The 14,393-nt window shown below is 46.4% G+C and overlaps 1 protein-coding gene across 1 annotated transcript in view; it reads right to left on the bottom strand.

The window, feature by feature from the left end:
- Positions 1-327: 327 nt before the first annotated feature.
- LOC133108294 (FRAS1-related extracellular matrix protein 2-like) overlaps positions 328-14,393 on the bottom strand; it is an 85,900-nt gene continuing 71,834 nt past the window's right edge. Inside the window, exons 17-24 of the mRNA XM_061217765.1 lie at positions 11,374-11,566; positions 10,072-10,176; positions 7,355-7,482; positions 6,446-6,580; positions 6,200-6,326; positions 5,180-5,367; positions 4,024-4,170; positions 328-3,796 (exon numbers count right to left, since the gene is read on the bottom strand). Coding sequence (XP_061073749.1) covers positions 3,272-3,796; positions 4,024-4,170; positions 5,180-5,367; positions 6,200-6,326; positions 6,446-6,580; positions 7,355-7,482; positions 10,072-10,176; positions 11,374-11,566 — 1,548 coding nt within the window. The 3' untranslated portion in view covers positions 328-3,271. The remainder of the gene's footprint in view (positions 3,797-4,023; positions 4,171-5,179; positions 5,368-6,199; positions 6,327-6,445; positions 6,581-7,354; positions 7,483-10,071; positions 10,177-11,373; positions 11,567-14,393) is intronic.

The raw sequence follows: 14,393 nt of genomic DNA, 5'->3' as shown, positions 1-14,393 counted from the left end.
TATGTTTATAAACTCATTCTTACAATATGCTGTTATTCCAAAAAAATTAGCATTATTTATCATTTTCAAAATAAAGAATTTATTTCAAGGAACAATTTCAAGGTGTGAAGAGCACACATATTGGGAAACTAAAAAGATCCTGATGACATTGTGATGCTCTGAGATTTGATTGATTCACCTGTGATTAATTTAAATCTCTGACTGCCTAAAATGTATTTAATAATCCACACATCATTCAAAAGGCCTTGTCAGCTGATATGCAGCATGTACATAAAACATATAAACTGTTTGACACACATAAAAAACTGACTGATAGGCTGCTATGAAAAAATGGAACCGACAGCCAAATGTTTACCTTTACTTTCATAAAGATAACTCAACCAACATGACCTCTGTTTCTGTCCACATTGGGTGGAAATCACAGCAAGTTTCACCAGTTTATAAAACGCACACCAAAAAGTACAGAAAAACACACCTGGTCCTGACAAGCAGAAAGGCATATTTATTCCCAAAATCCACAGCAGTGATCTTGAGTCAAGAAACATCATTTGAAAAAAAAAAAAAAAATCTTTATTTTGCAGACCGCATTCACACTCTGCTCCAGAGGTCTATGTTACAAATACTTACAGTACATTGGCAATATTTTAACACTGACCATTCCCCAAAACATCCAAACTATATTCATTTTTCAAAACATATGTATATACATACATACATGTGTATACACACATATAGGCAATACATGTGTTCAAGACAGGTTCAGTCAGGAATAATGAAAATGCACCAAATATCTATATGAGGTGAGCAACAAGAAGCAAAATGTTACATAAATACACAACATTAGCAAAAAACACAACATTTTAGAACGCACTATACTCTTACATTTGCTGTGTCGTAGATTGCATAGCATTCCTATTTTGAAATAAAGACCGTGGCATCAGTGGTGTCAAAGTGTTCTGGCAGCGTACAGAGGTGCAAAATAACCCATTTCCAGTGACTCATCTGAGGTTTTTAGGAAAGCACTGAACTGATGAACAATTTCACAAATCTAGCACAAATCTCCACACCAATGTAGCATTGTGGCTAGCTCAGAGGCCTGCAATCACAAAGCTTTCCAAGCAATGAGGACAATAATTTCACGTCACAAAATTACATCTACTTGACTCCACCACCACAATGATAGTGGCCATCCAGTATAATGTAGACAAGTGATTGTTTTGTATTTCATAGAAAAAGAAAATCATGAAAGTATAAGTCAATACATCCCAGTAGTAAATCATTTAATATGTGAGGACCCCTAAATGGTAGCAAAATAAATATGATCATGATTATGGTATATCAGTGAAAATATCAAAAGTAGTAAGCTGTGTGGAATAGGCTGTATGATATAAAAAACAAACAAACAAACAAGATCAATCCAGGTGAGGCCTGTATCTTTCACCCAGGTATATAAACGGCTAATAATTTCATTTCTGGCTAATACGAGTATTTCTTTTATGTGAATCAATCACTTTATTCAGTTTGATTTGATGGATTCTAACTGAATATGCCTGTGAGTATTGTGCTCTGATTTTAAAATAACGGGGAAAACAAATAGAATGGCAGTCTGTCAACAACACAGCCCCACAGGGCGAACAACTCGCCAGTTCCGTCCGGTTCCGCTAGGCTAGTAAACATCTTGGATACTCTTAGAAAATATACGTACGAATGTGCCCTTCACCTTACAAAAATATTATTTGTATCTAGCAGGTCTACTGTATCTGTGACTGCGTTATAGCAGAACAGCTGTCTTGATAAACAGATCACTACAGTGCTCTGAAAATGTTTGATTATAAAATAAAAATAAAAATAAAAAAATCAGTGCTAGTTTTTCTGGGACACTATCATTGTTAAATAAATCAAAATGATTTGATACACAACAGGCATAGGAAAAATGTTTTCCACTTAGCGCTATGAGGTTAAGAGGTTGTGGCTTCTCTCTCAAGCTCGTTAAAATGTAATCCAAAGGTGTTTCATAAAACCATCTAGAGACAGACATTTTTACTCGAAATCAACAATAAGAGCAGCGGACATGCAGAAATGGTATACGAGCAGAGACAAAACCAAACCCGCTCCACTGTGGGACGAGCAGAGACAAAACCAAACCCGCTCCACAGTGATGGCTGTGGGACGGGCAGAGACAAAACCAAACCCGCTCCACTGTGGGACGAGCAGAGACAGAACCAAACCCGCTCCACTGTGGGACGAGCAGAGACAAAACCAAACCCGCTCCACTGTGGGACGAGCAGAGACAGAACCAAACCCGCTCCACTGTGGGACGAGCAGAGACAGAACCAAACCCGCTCCACTGTGGGACGAGCAGAGACAAAACCAAACCCGCTCCACAGTAATGGTTGTGGGACGAGCAGAGACAAAACCAAACCCGTTCCACAGTGATGGCTGTGGGACGAGCAGAGACAAAACCAAACCCGTTCCACAGTGATGGCTGTGGGACGAGCAGAGACAAAACCAAACCCGCTCCACAGTGATGGCTGTGGGACGCAAAACCCAAAAAGTCATATAAAAAAAAGATGACAATGACAACAGAAATGCAATTATTTCGCAAATACCGTACATGAACTGTAATATTTCAGAAAATAACAATCCAAAAAGAGTTCACCAATATTCAGCATTCCTCGCGATGCTGAGCAGTCGTCTTACATCAAATGACATTTGCTAGTTTAGTCCGACTCATTTTGAATCAGAAAATGAACACACTACAGGGACACACAACATGAAATCTTGACATCAAGGGTTGACAACATCGTGAAGTGCACTGACAGGAAAACACAACGGTGAGTTCTTACAGTATAAATAATGTGCTTACATAACTAAATGGCCTTAAAAAAAATCCCATCCTTTTCATTGACCCATATGTTTAATCTCATCTCAGTGATCCTTAACCTTGGGCAAAACCCTATTCGACAAATAGGGGAGCCTCTAGCACCTTTGGATAAATTCAAATAGTCCTTTGGAAAGACAAACACCATTAATAAACCATAACAAATCGTGTGCCTCTTGTTCAGATACGGTGACTCGCTGTAGATAGGGAGACGCAGAGCTTGTGTTCGTGTTGTTGTGGCGGTTTTTGTTGAAACCAAAGCCTCCTCAGTTGTGTGGGACGTTTTTAAACTTCTCTGAATGAATCCCAGTGTACAGGTATGCCCAGTGTACAGGTATGAGGCACTTGCAAATCAAGCGAACGGCACGTCACAAGGTCTGAGGGCGCCGGTCAGACCTCCGAGCTGTCGTTGCCATGGTACCCCGTGGCCGTGGTCACCATGGGCTCGGTGCTGCTGGAGGCCTTGGGCGCGTCCTTCTTCTTCTTCCTCTTCCTCTGCTTGGAGCAGGCCAGCAGGACGGCCAGGACGACGACGAGGACGGCCAGGAGCACCCCCACCAGGATGCTCGCGATGGTAACCGCGCCGGCGCCGTCGTCGTCGTGCCGGGGGTTGAGTTCGCGGGGGATCGGGCCCTCGGAGGACACCTCGCGGCCGGGCCCGGTCCCGCGCCGGCTGCGGTCCAGGCTGACGTGCAGGATGTTGGTGCCCCTGTTGCTCTCCTCGCCGATCTCCCTGGCCACATCCTCCTCCCCGTCGGTCGACCGCTTGGACCGAGACCCGGCGCCCGCCGCAGGGTCCCCGCCCCGCGCCAGCGAGTGGAACTCCAGGCTTCTCTTCCCGATCCCCCGGTTGGCGTTCTCCCGGGACCGGACCGTGTAGATGGTGTGGATGTACCATTCCCTCCCGGCCGACACCTGCAGGTGTGAGAGGAGAAGTGTCAGGGGTCAGAGGTCAGAGGTCAACCCCACTCCAGGTCAGTAAAATCCTGGGAAACTCATCCAAGTTCATTCATTTCAGTTCATTTCATGAGAGAGAAAGAGACGGAGCGAGTGTGTGTTTTTGTGGGAGTGAGTGCACAGGGAGGGGGAGTGAGAGCGAGTGAGAGAGAGAGAGAGAGAGAGAGAGAGAGATCTGGACAAACCTGAAACAGGGCGGAGGAGTCCAGTCGAAACCCGTCGGATCCCGGCTGCCTCACCAAGGGCAACGCTTCCGGGTCGTCCACAGCCAGGAGGGTGTTGAATCCCACATTCCCAAAATTCCTGGCCTGTGTCTCGGGCTGGGCTTTGTCCTACAGTGGAGAAGAATTCGGGATCATGCTGCTGGATCATTTACTTGGACGTTCTTGAAGTCTCTGGTCCAGGAGAGCCACAGATAGAGCTGGTTTTTGATGTTACCCAACTGATCATCGAAACTGGGTTTGAATTACATGGTTGACCCGCCTCAACTAGCCTCCTGAGTCCGAGCTGGACGTGGAATTTAACCCTTTCATATCTAAGATCACAAAAATGTGATTGGAATGGTTGGATAACTAGTATTGATTGTTGCCTTTGACAGAATTTAGCAAACTCATGATTATGTAGCCTGCTCTGTTAAACTATGCAGAGCATTTTATTACTTCATGGCTTGGGAAGAAGATCAGCAGAAACCACCCCAACATTCCTGACTGCTGGAAAGAACCCAGTCCTTCTCATTTTTAACTAATTATGGGTGGCACAGTGTAGTGGTTGCCCATTTGATAAAGGTTCTACATCTTGATAAGGATTGATCCAATAGATTTCTCTGCCTATTCACTAATTTGGCAATTTATTTGATTACTTTTTGGTTACTAATCTTGAGATTGTCCGTCAATTCACGGCAGGATTAGTTCACTTCCAAAATTTTGTGGGAGGCAATTTGTGGGAGACTGCTGGGTGGGCAGATAACTCTTTCCCCTAGACATGTCCCCATTTTACAAGTTGGATAAGTGAGAGGTTTTAAGAGTTGATGCACTGTTCGGTACTCAGCGTGCCTCGTTAAACAAGGATGTTAGTTGCTGGATTCGGACATTTTACCTTAAACTCCCCTTCCCTGACAGAATGTTCTTAACTGAACAACAGCAATGCTGTCAATGTCACAACCACAAGTGGCAACAGAAAACAATGGAGTAACAGAACACTGACCCAAGAACACACCAAAAAAAACCTACTCCTCAAAGGGTTAAGATGAAAACAGACACAGCAGGACCCGCGGCCCACCAGGACCAGGACCAGGACCGAGACCCAGCGAGCCACACAAAGCAGGAGCAGCCTTGTGCTTACCACAATCTTAAACCTGTGGAGCAGGGAGGGCGAGTCGGCCAGGCAGCCGTACTCGAAGTTGGCGGGGCTGTACTTGGGGACGTATCCGTCAGCTCCCGTGCAGAGGAAGACCTTCTCGATGTTACACATGAAGGAGTGACCCAGGTTCTGCACAGGGTCCACCATCACCCGGCCGTAGATGATGTCGCCTGCAGGGAACAAAGGGGATCTTTTACCCTGCGTAGCGACTTTTAGATCAAACAGAGGTCGCCGAGAGGCTTAGGTTGGCTCGTTGCTGTCTCACTCGTTCCATTGAATTCATGTCCAGTCGAAAGTGAAGTTTATGGTGTTTATTACGATCAAAGTCAAACGATATTAAACGTGATGAAACTTATTCAAACAAACAAAACGAAAACATGACGTGGCGTACGTTTAACAGAAAATATCCCTCTCTCTGTCCTCCTGTCCAAGGCCCTCCCCCCCTACGTAGGTAAAACCATACCCATACAAACGATTAGGACCCCAATCAGATAATTATTAGACAATAAGCAAAGGAAGATATACAGGCTCATAAGCAATAAATATAAACATTATGAAATATTATACACCCCGTGACACAGACACAGAAAGTATTCAGACCCCTTCACTTCTCGCACTTTTTGTGTTGTAGACTTCATTTTAAACGTACAGCGGCTGTACTCACAACTGGGTTAAATAAGAGTGTGCTGTACACTCATGCAAATCCTGATGAGAACAATTATGAAATAGTGTTATTAACCAGAAAGCACAATCACTGAAATAGGAACTTATACCTAAATGTCCCCCGCTCCACCTCAGCTCATGTGTGGTGGTCGTCCTGGTGCAAAATGACTGACCCAGGTGGGTGCAACACATTGGTGGTGGCTGAGGCGAGGTTTATTCTTTTGGATGAAATTGTATTTATCCAGAAGTGCTATATAGATCCAAGGTGTCTGTTTGTTTGTTTAATTGTTCGTCCATACTCACTGTGACTAGCAAAATAAACACTTTGTGTTTCCATACCCTCTGAGAAAGCAGTGTCGCTCTCCTGACCAAATCCCATGGAGCCGTCAGACAGCCAGAGTGTTTTCTTGGACAGCAGGAACATCTGAGTGTTCAGGCTGAACTCTGCAGCCACTGGGTCGCTCACCTGAGATAGATAGAGGGAGAGACAGACAGACAGATAGACAATGACCCCAGTAACACCATTCCGTAACCTGGACTGAGTGACGTCAATAAAAAAACTGAAATGCATGTATTGGCGGTCACCTGCTGGAAGCGGATGTCCAGGTCAAAAGTCACAGGCTCCCTGGGGTTGCAGACGGGGGGAAAGCTGTACTCCAGGTACGGAGTAGTCGTGCAGGGGATGAGCTTCACTGTGTACGTGCCCGAGTAATCTCTCACCTGCAGGGGGCAGCGTGGAAGGTAGAATAAAGCAGGACAGGAGAAGGTCAGAGAACAGACAGTTCCAGTGTTGAAATTAATAAGTCACCACACGACAAATAACTTTTTCCAGCTTGAATACAGTGCGTCATATTCCTGCTTAATAATAATGGACTTTCATTTCCACAAGGGATCAGTGGGTATTGGAACATGCTGTGAAACGCGAAGGGCAGCAGATTTCACCCTTTGAAGAGTAGGTTATTTGGAATGTTTTAAGTTCTAAATTCTAAAGTCTAAAGTTCTTAAACTCCATTGCTAACAATTACCAGTAGTGATGGTTACACCAGCATTAAAATGTTCAGTTAAGAACAATCTAATCACATAGTTGTGATCTTAGAACTTAATTTAACCCTCTTCAAAATTAAACTTCCTGGGGGTGCTCTAGAGGAAAAATGAAAAACCCTTTGGAAACTAAACAAAATTCTCTGACACAGTGATAAAGGTGACACTCTTAGATATACTTAGATAAAAAGACTGTTCTTCTATCCCTAAATGGAAAGTTTTACTGTGATCTAATCTACGAGTGAACCAGCGTGGTGTGTGATGTCTCATTTAGGCAGGGTAACTGGTAGAATCAAAAGAACACTTGTTCAAACACTGGCCCTCCAGGATTGAAATTGCCCACCACTATACTAGGATATTCACAGGAAACTGGGGCCCTGTCTGACAGGAGTGACCACTGAGCCGTTACGTTACTGGTGTTAGAGCGCACGAGGAGGAGGAGGGCGATCTTACGGCGAAGTCGGAGATGAAGGTCCATTGCTGCATGGGCTGGTTGTAGGTGGGCTCACTCCTCACCAGGCTCAGGTTGAAGGTGAGGCCGGGCTGGTCCGGGCACATCACCATGGAGGACAGAGTGGAGGCTGAAACAGCAGCACCAAAACTCAGCGTTAGATCACCATGGAGGACAGAGTGGAGGCTGAAACAGCAGCACCAAAACTCAGCGTTAGATCACCATGGAGGACAGAGTGGAGGCTGAAACAGCAGCACCAAAACTCAGCATTAGATCACCATGGAGGACAGAGTGGAGGCTGAAACAGCAGCACCAAAACTCAGCGTTAGATCACTATGGAGGACAGAGTGGAGGCTGAAACAGCAGCACCAAAACTCAGCGTTAGATCACCATGGAGGACAGAGTGGAGGCTGAAACAGCAGCACCAAAACTCAGCATTAGATCACCATGGAGGACAGAGTGGAGGCTGAAACAGCAGCATCAAAACTCAGCGTTAGATCACCATGGAGGAGAGAGTGGAGGCTGAAACAGCAGCACCAAAACTCAGCGTTAGATCACCATGGAGGACAGAGTGGAGGCTGAAACAGCAGCACCAAAACTCAGCGTTAGATCACCATGGAGGAGAGAGTGGAGGCTGAAACAGCAGCACCAAAACTCAGCGTTAGATCACCGTGGAGGACAGAGTGGAGGCTGAAACAGCAGCACCAAAACTCAGCGTTAGATCACCATGGAGGACAGAGTGGAGGCTGAAACAGCAGCACCAAAACTCAGCATTAGATCACCGTGGAGGACAGAGTGGAGGCTGAAACAGCAGCACCAAAACTCAGCGTTAGATCACCATGGAGGAGAGAGTGGAGGCTGAAACAGCAGCACCAAAACTCAGCGTTAGATCACCATGGAGGAGAGAGTGGAGGCTGAAACAGCAGCACCAAAACTCAGCATTAGATCACCGTGGAGGACAGAGTGGAGGCTGAAACAGCAGCACCAAAACTCAGCATTAGATCACCATGGAGGACAGAGTGGAGGCTGAAACAGCAGCACCAAAACTCAGCGTTAGATCACCATGGAGGACAGAGTGGAGGCTGAAACAGCAGCACCAAAACTCAACGTTAGATCACCATGGAGGACAGAGTGGAGGCTGAAACAGCAGCACCAAAACTCAGCGTTAGATCACCATGGAGGACAGAGTGGAGGCTGAAACAGCAGCACCAAAACTCAGCGTTAGATCACCATGGAGGACAGAGTGGAGGCTGAAACAGCAGCACCAAAACTCAGCGTTAGATCACCATGGAGGACAGAGTGGAGGCTGAAACAACAGCACCAAAACTCAGCGTTAGATCACCATGGAGGAGAGAGTGGAGGCTGAAACAGCAGCACCAAAACTCAGCGTTAGATCACCGTGGAGGACAGAGTGGAGGCTGAAACAGCAGCACCAAAACTCAGCGTTAGATCACCATGGAGGAGAGAGTGGAGGCTGAAACAGCAGCACCAAAACTCAGCATTAGATCACCGTGGAGGACAGAGTGGAGGCTGAAACAGCAGCACCAAAACTCAGCATTAGATCACCATGGAGGACAGAGTGGAGGCTGAAACAGCAGCACCAAAACTCAGCGTTAGATCACCATGGAGGACAGAGTGGAGGCTGAAACAGCAGCACCAAAACTCAACGTTAGATCACCATGGAGGACAGAGTGGAGGCTGAAACAGCAGCACCAAAACTCAGCGTTAGATCACCATGGAGGACAGAGTGGAGGCTGAAACAGCAGCACCAAAACTCAGCGTTAGATCACCATGGAGGACAGAGTGGAGGCTGAAACAGCAGCACCAAAACTCAGCGTTAGATCACCATGGAGGACAGAGTGGAGGCTGAAACAGCAGTACCAAAACTCAGCGTTAGATCACCATGGAGGGCAGAGTAGAGGCTGAAACAGCAGCACCAAAACTCAGCGTTAGATCACCATGGAGGACAGAGTGGAGGCTGAAACAGCAGCATCAAAACTCAGCGTTAGATCACCATGGAGGAGAGAGTGGAGGCTGAAACAGCAGCACCAAAACTCAGCATTAGATCACCATGGAGGGCAGAGTAGAGGCTGAAACAGCAGCATGACCCCATTTAGATGCTCTTTCTCTTTCTTTCATTGGCCTTTGCGTCACTGCTACTGTAATAATCGTTCTTAGTTTTTAAACATTTGTCTATAATGTCTATTGGAGGACATGCACTCTCAAGTTATACCAGGACTTTTCATTAGTCAAATCAACTAATGCTTTCATTTTCTATGGTAGATGATTCCTTTAGACAGGCTACATACGTGTATTTTAACTGTGTAAATGATAGATTTACAGGTAAACTAAGTCAGATCCGAACTGCAGAAACGTTGACTCTGAAGCAACTACCAAGTATTCATACAATTAAGATGAATTTAAGAAAAACTTGTAAAACGACTTGAAACAATGTAAAACGCCCGTTTAATTGATCAGCGATTGGCAGTAACAGAAACAAACAGACACAGGCATCCTCCAGAGCCCTGTTCCACAAAGCAGGACCACTGAGGTGATAACTGCACAGAGTAAAACCCAGAACAGCTCTTTTTACTTCAGCCCATGTTCCAGATTTGGGGGAGAGTGGAACAGGCCCCAGGACTGAGTTTGGGGACCCCGGAGCTAAATGACTGGATTGTAAAGTGTTCATTGAGGCTGACAGAGGCAGAGTTGTACTCACCGGAGTGTGACGTCACGAACAGACCCCGGAAGCGGGCCTCGGTGCGGAAGTTGACCACCAGACGACCCTCCCCGTTAATGCGCATGCTGGTGGGGAACAGCGCACCTGTAACATCCAAAAAACAAACCAATTAACACTTACCTGCGTGCACCTGTAATATCCAACAAACAAACCAATCAACACTTACCTAAGCGCACCTGTAATATCCAACAAACAAACCAATCAACTCTTATCTGAGTGCACCTGTAATATCCAACAATCAAACCAATCAACTCTTACCTGAGTGCACCTGTATTATCCAACAAACAAACCAATCAACACTTACCTAAGCGCACCTGTAATATCCAACAAACAAACCAATCAACTCTTACCTGAGTGCAACTGTAATATCCAACAAACAAACCAATCAACTCTTACCGGAGTGCAACTGTAATATCCAACAATCAAACCAATCAACTCTTACCGGAGTGCAACTGTAATATCCAACAAACAAACCAATCAACTCTTACCGGAGTGCAACTGTAATATCCAACAAACAAACCAATCAACACTTACCTGGCCTCAACTTTCACTTAAAAATACGGCTAATGCTGGCTGTACACTGTGCGATATCGGCCATCTTTTACCATTGTTCCCGAAATATCTCACACTGCCAGGCTTCCATCGGAGGAAGATTCGCTGAGAGATCCAAGATGGCCGATTTTGGCTCATGACAAAAGATTTGTTCTATGATTTAGAATTTTTGTCTGCGACTGCAGAACTGCAGCACATTTTCTAAGATTAAAAACATACACATGTATGCATTTTTGAGCTAAAACTAAGGACCAATATGCATTTCATTATAGAGTTTTTGTTTCATAATCCACACCTACTGGCAGGTAATTACCTTCCTCCTGTTTTCAGCATGCTATGACGGTGCAAACAAATTGAATTAAAATGAGTGAGATTGTGCATTTAAGATGAGCATTTTGAACAATTGAACAGATTTTTGCATGATCACAGGGGACCGGGGGGAAAGTAAACTTCTATCCACATGATCAAATAACTGAAGCAAATGGCACTTTCTGGTTGGAAAGAAAACAAACATTCTGACAGGCTGTAATTAAGAGAAAGGGCATCATCTGCCAACTGGAACAGATTGCTCAAGACAATTAACGATCAATTCTTAATTAAGCTAAGTGACATAAACAGTGTTGAGAGAGGTAATAACTTTGAAGACAAGATTTATGCCTGCTCGATTACAGAAAAAAAAGTCAAATTGCCCGTCAACCCGAAGATGAACGAACGCGCGGCAGGCCCTACCTTGCAGCTCAGCCTCGGGAGGGCTCCCGACGCCATCCTTCCACAAGATGGCGGTGTCGTACACGAAGGTGAGCCGGAGCTCCGACTGCAGGTCGAAGTGCTGCCAGCCTCCGGCCCCCACCGGGGAGTGGAACACGTACGACACGTGCAGAGGCACCCTCAGCGTCACGTACGATTGGACCAGGTTCAGCACCTGCGGGGCCGATCAGCCAATCAGGGCGCTGCTTACAGGGGCCACTGTACCGCACAGTAATGCACCTGTCTTTGACGTCACTGTGCAGCCCAGGAACACGCTGATGAGGTCCGGATAACTCTGGGCCTCCCTGAGGGACCGCTCAACTCACACAAACTGTCAGGTTTTTTTGGCAACTTGCCCAGTGAGTAAAAGCCAGAATCTCGACACCTAGAGGAGTAGATCTAGGTTGAGAGATGTTTTGACTGAAACGGACTAAGCTAACCCCAATATAGCTCAGGTTTTACCCGGATTTACTAGAACCTAGCTATGTCCAAGTCGCCTGGAAAACTTTCACTTTCCAACTAAATCTAGTCTGGTTTTCACCTGAATGTCATGATGGCATGATGACTTTTCACCGACTTACAGTATCAAAAAGGTTCACTGGGTGTGAAGAAGTTTCTGTACATTGAAACTATAACCAACTTAAAGCAAACAGTTACACTTTTGTTTAACTTATCCGATTGTGATTTTGAACAGATTTCCAACTAAAGCTGTTTAACATTCGGGTGTATGCCAGCTTTGTGACTTTACTTTGGCAGTACGCCAGAAGGAGGGGAAATTTCTTTCAGCGAGGCCCAAATCGGGACGTGTGGCAAAGCTGAACATTGTTCAAGGTCTCTGCGCTGTTTTAAATCAAGTCTCCCTTCAGCAGATAACGGGCAGTCAATCGCCCCCCCAACACCAGAGGCACCGGGAGCCTAATTTGCGTAGCAGAACAGCACTAAACCCCCATTTCAAACAAAAGAGGCCCTCGGTTATTAAGCTAATACATTATTCATCGTGCTCATTTCCCCCTGATCCCTGGCCTTCAGCCTCCTGACAGAGGAAGATTAAAGGCTGATGTCACGGCCGGGGTTGACGGCAGGACTAGGGAGGCACCGCGTTCAGGAACTGGCCCCTACGCCGTGACCTCTGGAGTGAATGTCCGTCAGCGCGGAGACAGAACGCAGTGCGGAGAACTAACTCCTTCTGCCCACTGAAGAGTGGCTAGCTGTCTGACACTACAGGTTGAGGCCTGGGGCATTCCTGCAGTTGTGTCTAGCTCCTCCCCAGGGCGTAGTTACCCAGGGGCCTCTGTCAGAGAGTCGTCCACCGCCCCCCCCCCCCCCCCCCCCCCCCCCCAATCCCCCCCCCGGGACTGGCCTGTGCTGGCTTTGTCCCGGGACAATGAGAGCAAGGGGAATGTAGGTGCTAAGTTTGCCCCCCTCCTCCCCTTTTCATCGGACTAATTATAATCAGAGGCACTGGATTTAAAGTAATTACGGGTCACGCCAAGTTCAGCAAACGCGGTGCACAGTGAGAGCCGGTTTTGTGTGGCAGCGTCATGGGCGAATGTGGGCCACCATACTACAGCGCAACAGTCTGACAGAGACTGACAGGGGTGTGAATCAGGGGGAGAATAGCAAACAGAGAAGAACAGAGCGGTTCCTGTTGTGGAACATCTCTCTCTGGCAGCTATGGCAACAACAACAACAAAAAAAATCACACATCTGTCCAAGTGTGCGTTCCTCCACCTGCCCCGCGGTGAAGCTCTGAGCTCCGCTTCAGAACCCGCCACCGCTGTCAGAGGGGTGAGGTTTAGTGTGTGTCAGGCCTGGAAATGAACAGCACACACGGATCAGGAACGCCACCCTCAGACACACAGGACAGAGGGCTTGTGAAGGAAGCAGTGGGTGAGATGACAGAGTTTCGGGGAATGGGGGCGGGGGGGATGATGTGAGAGCGGTAGGTAGGTGTGTGTGAGGCGGGGGAATGGGTAGGGGGTGTGCTGTATATTTGGCCTCTCTGAAACAAAGCAGGCCAGTGATCAAATTTGGCCAATTAGTTCATCTGCACCTTCTGTGGGTTAAACCGCAAACAGAAAATACACTACATGAACACTAAACTGTTCAGTGTTTTTGACCAGCGGCTGCTACGGATTAGACCAGATCCAGCCCCAATGTCAAGTGTACATTCTACAGACCGCTCTGTCCCACGTAGAAGTGAAAGCCAAGGTGCCTGACTGGACCTGACACTGCTCTGGTCTATTACAGGGGCCATAAACGCTGGCAGAATGGAGCCTGCCTGGAGTGGCATTCTTTAAGCAAACCACACACAGCTGGAACAACCTGGTCTAGAGATCCCACCACGTTCACCGACTTAACTCTGACACTGTTAAACCTCATGAAAGTTGCGTTGCTACATAACGGATACAAAAACGTACAGATTGCTTCCGTTGTTGAATACAGAATTCCAGAATAGTAGAATAGCACTGTGCTAAGGAATGCTAAATGAATGAAACCGTAATGCAGGGACATTTCCACTAGAGATCACTGTTCAACGGTTTGTGAAATCAATGCAGTCTCTGATTACGGTCACTGCTGGCCAACAACCAGCAAACATACAATACCTTTTAGTTATGGATATTTACACGGCAATCGCATACAAATAGACAATTATGAGCAGCATATCATTGTCAGGGAAGTACAGTAGTTTGATTGCCCTGTTTACATGGTAAAAATAAAGCCTGCTCCTGTAAAATTGACACCCAGACACAACTGTACTTAAATCCTAAGAGAGGCAGTTCCCAAATTAAAAGGTGGCACCTTACTTTGGGTTGGGTCATGTACACAAATCACTCAAATGAACTCTTTTTTGGTGAACTATTCAGGGCTGCGTCATAAAATGTCTGAAACAGGGTCAAGCAGCAGAAACGGTGGGCTAGCGTTCCTCCCAGCCCCTCCCCATCCTCTGCCCCATAGCCTTAAGGGGCCGGCAGTAAATATTTAACCGAGGTTCTGCGCGG

This window comes from Conger conger, chromosome 13, assembly GCF_963514075.1.
Source record: "Conger conger chromosome 13, fConCon1.1, whole genome shotgun sequence".
In the NCBI taxonomy this organism is placed as follows: Eukaryota; Metazoa; Chordata; class Actinopteri; order Anguilliformes; family Congridae; genus Conger; species Conger conger.
The sequence above is the reverse complement of the archived record's forward strand: the minus strand, read 5'-3'. Positions and strand labels throughout refer to the sequence as shown.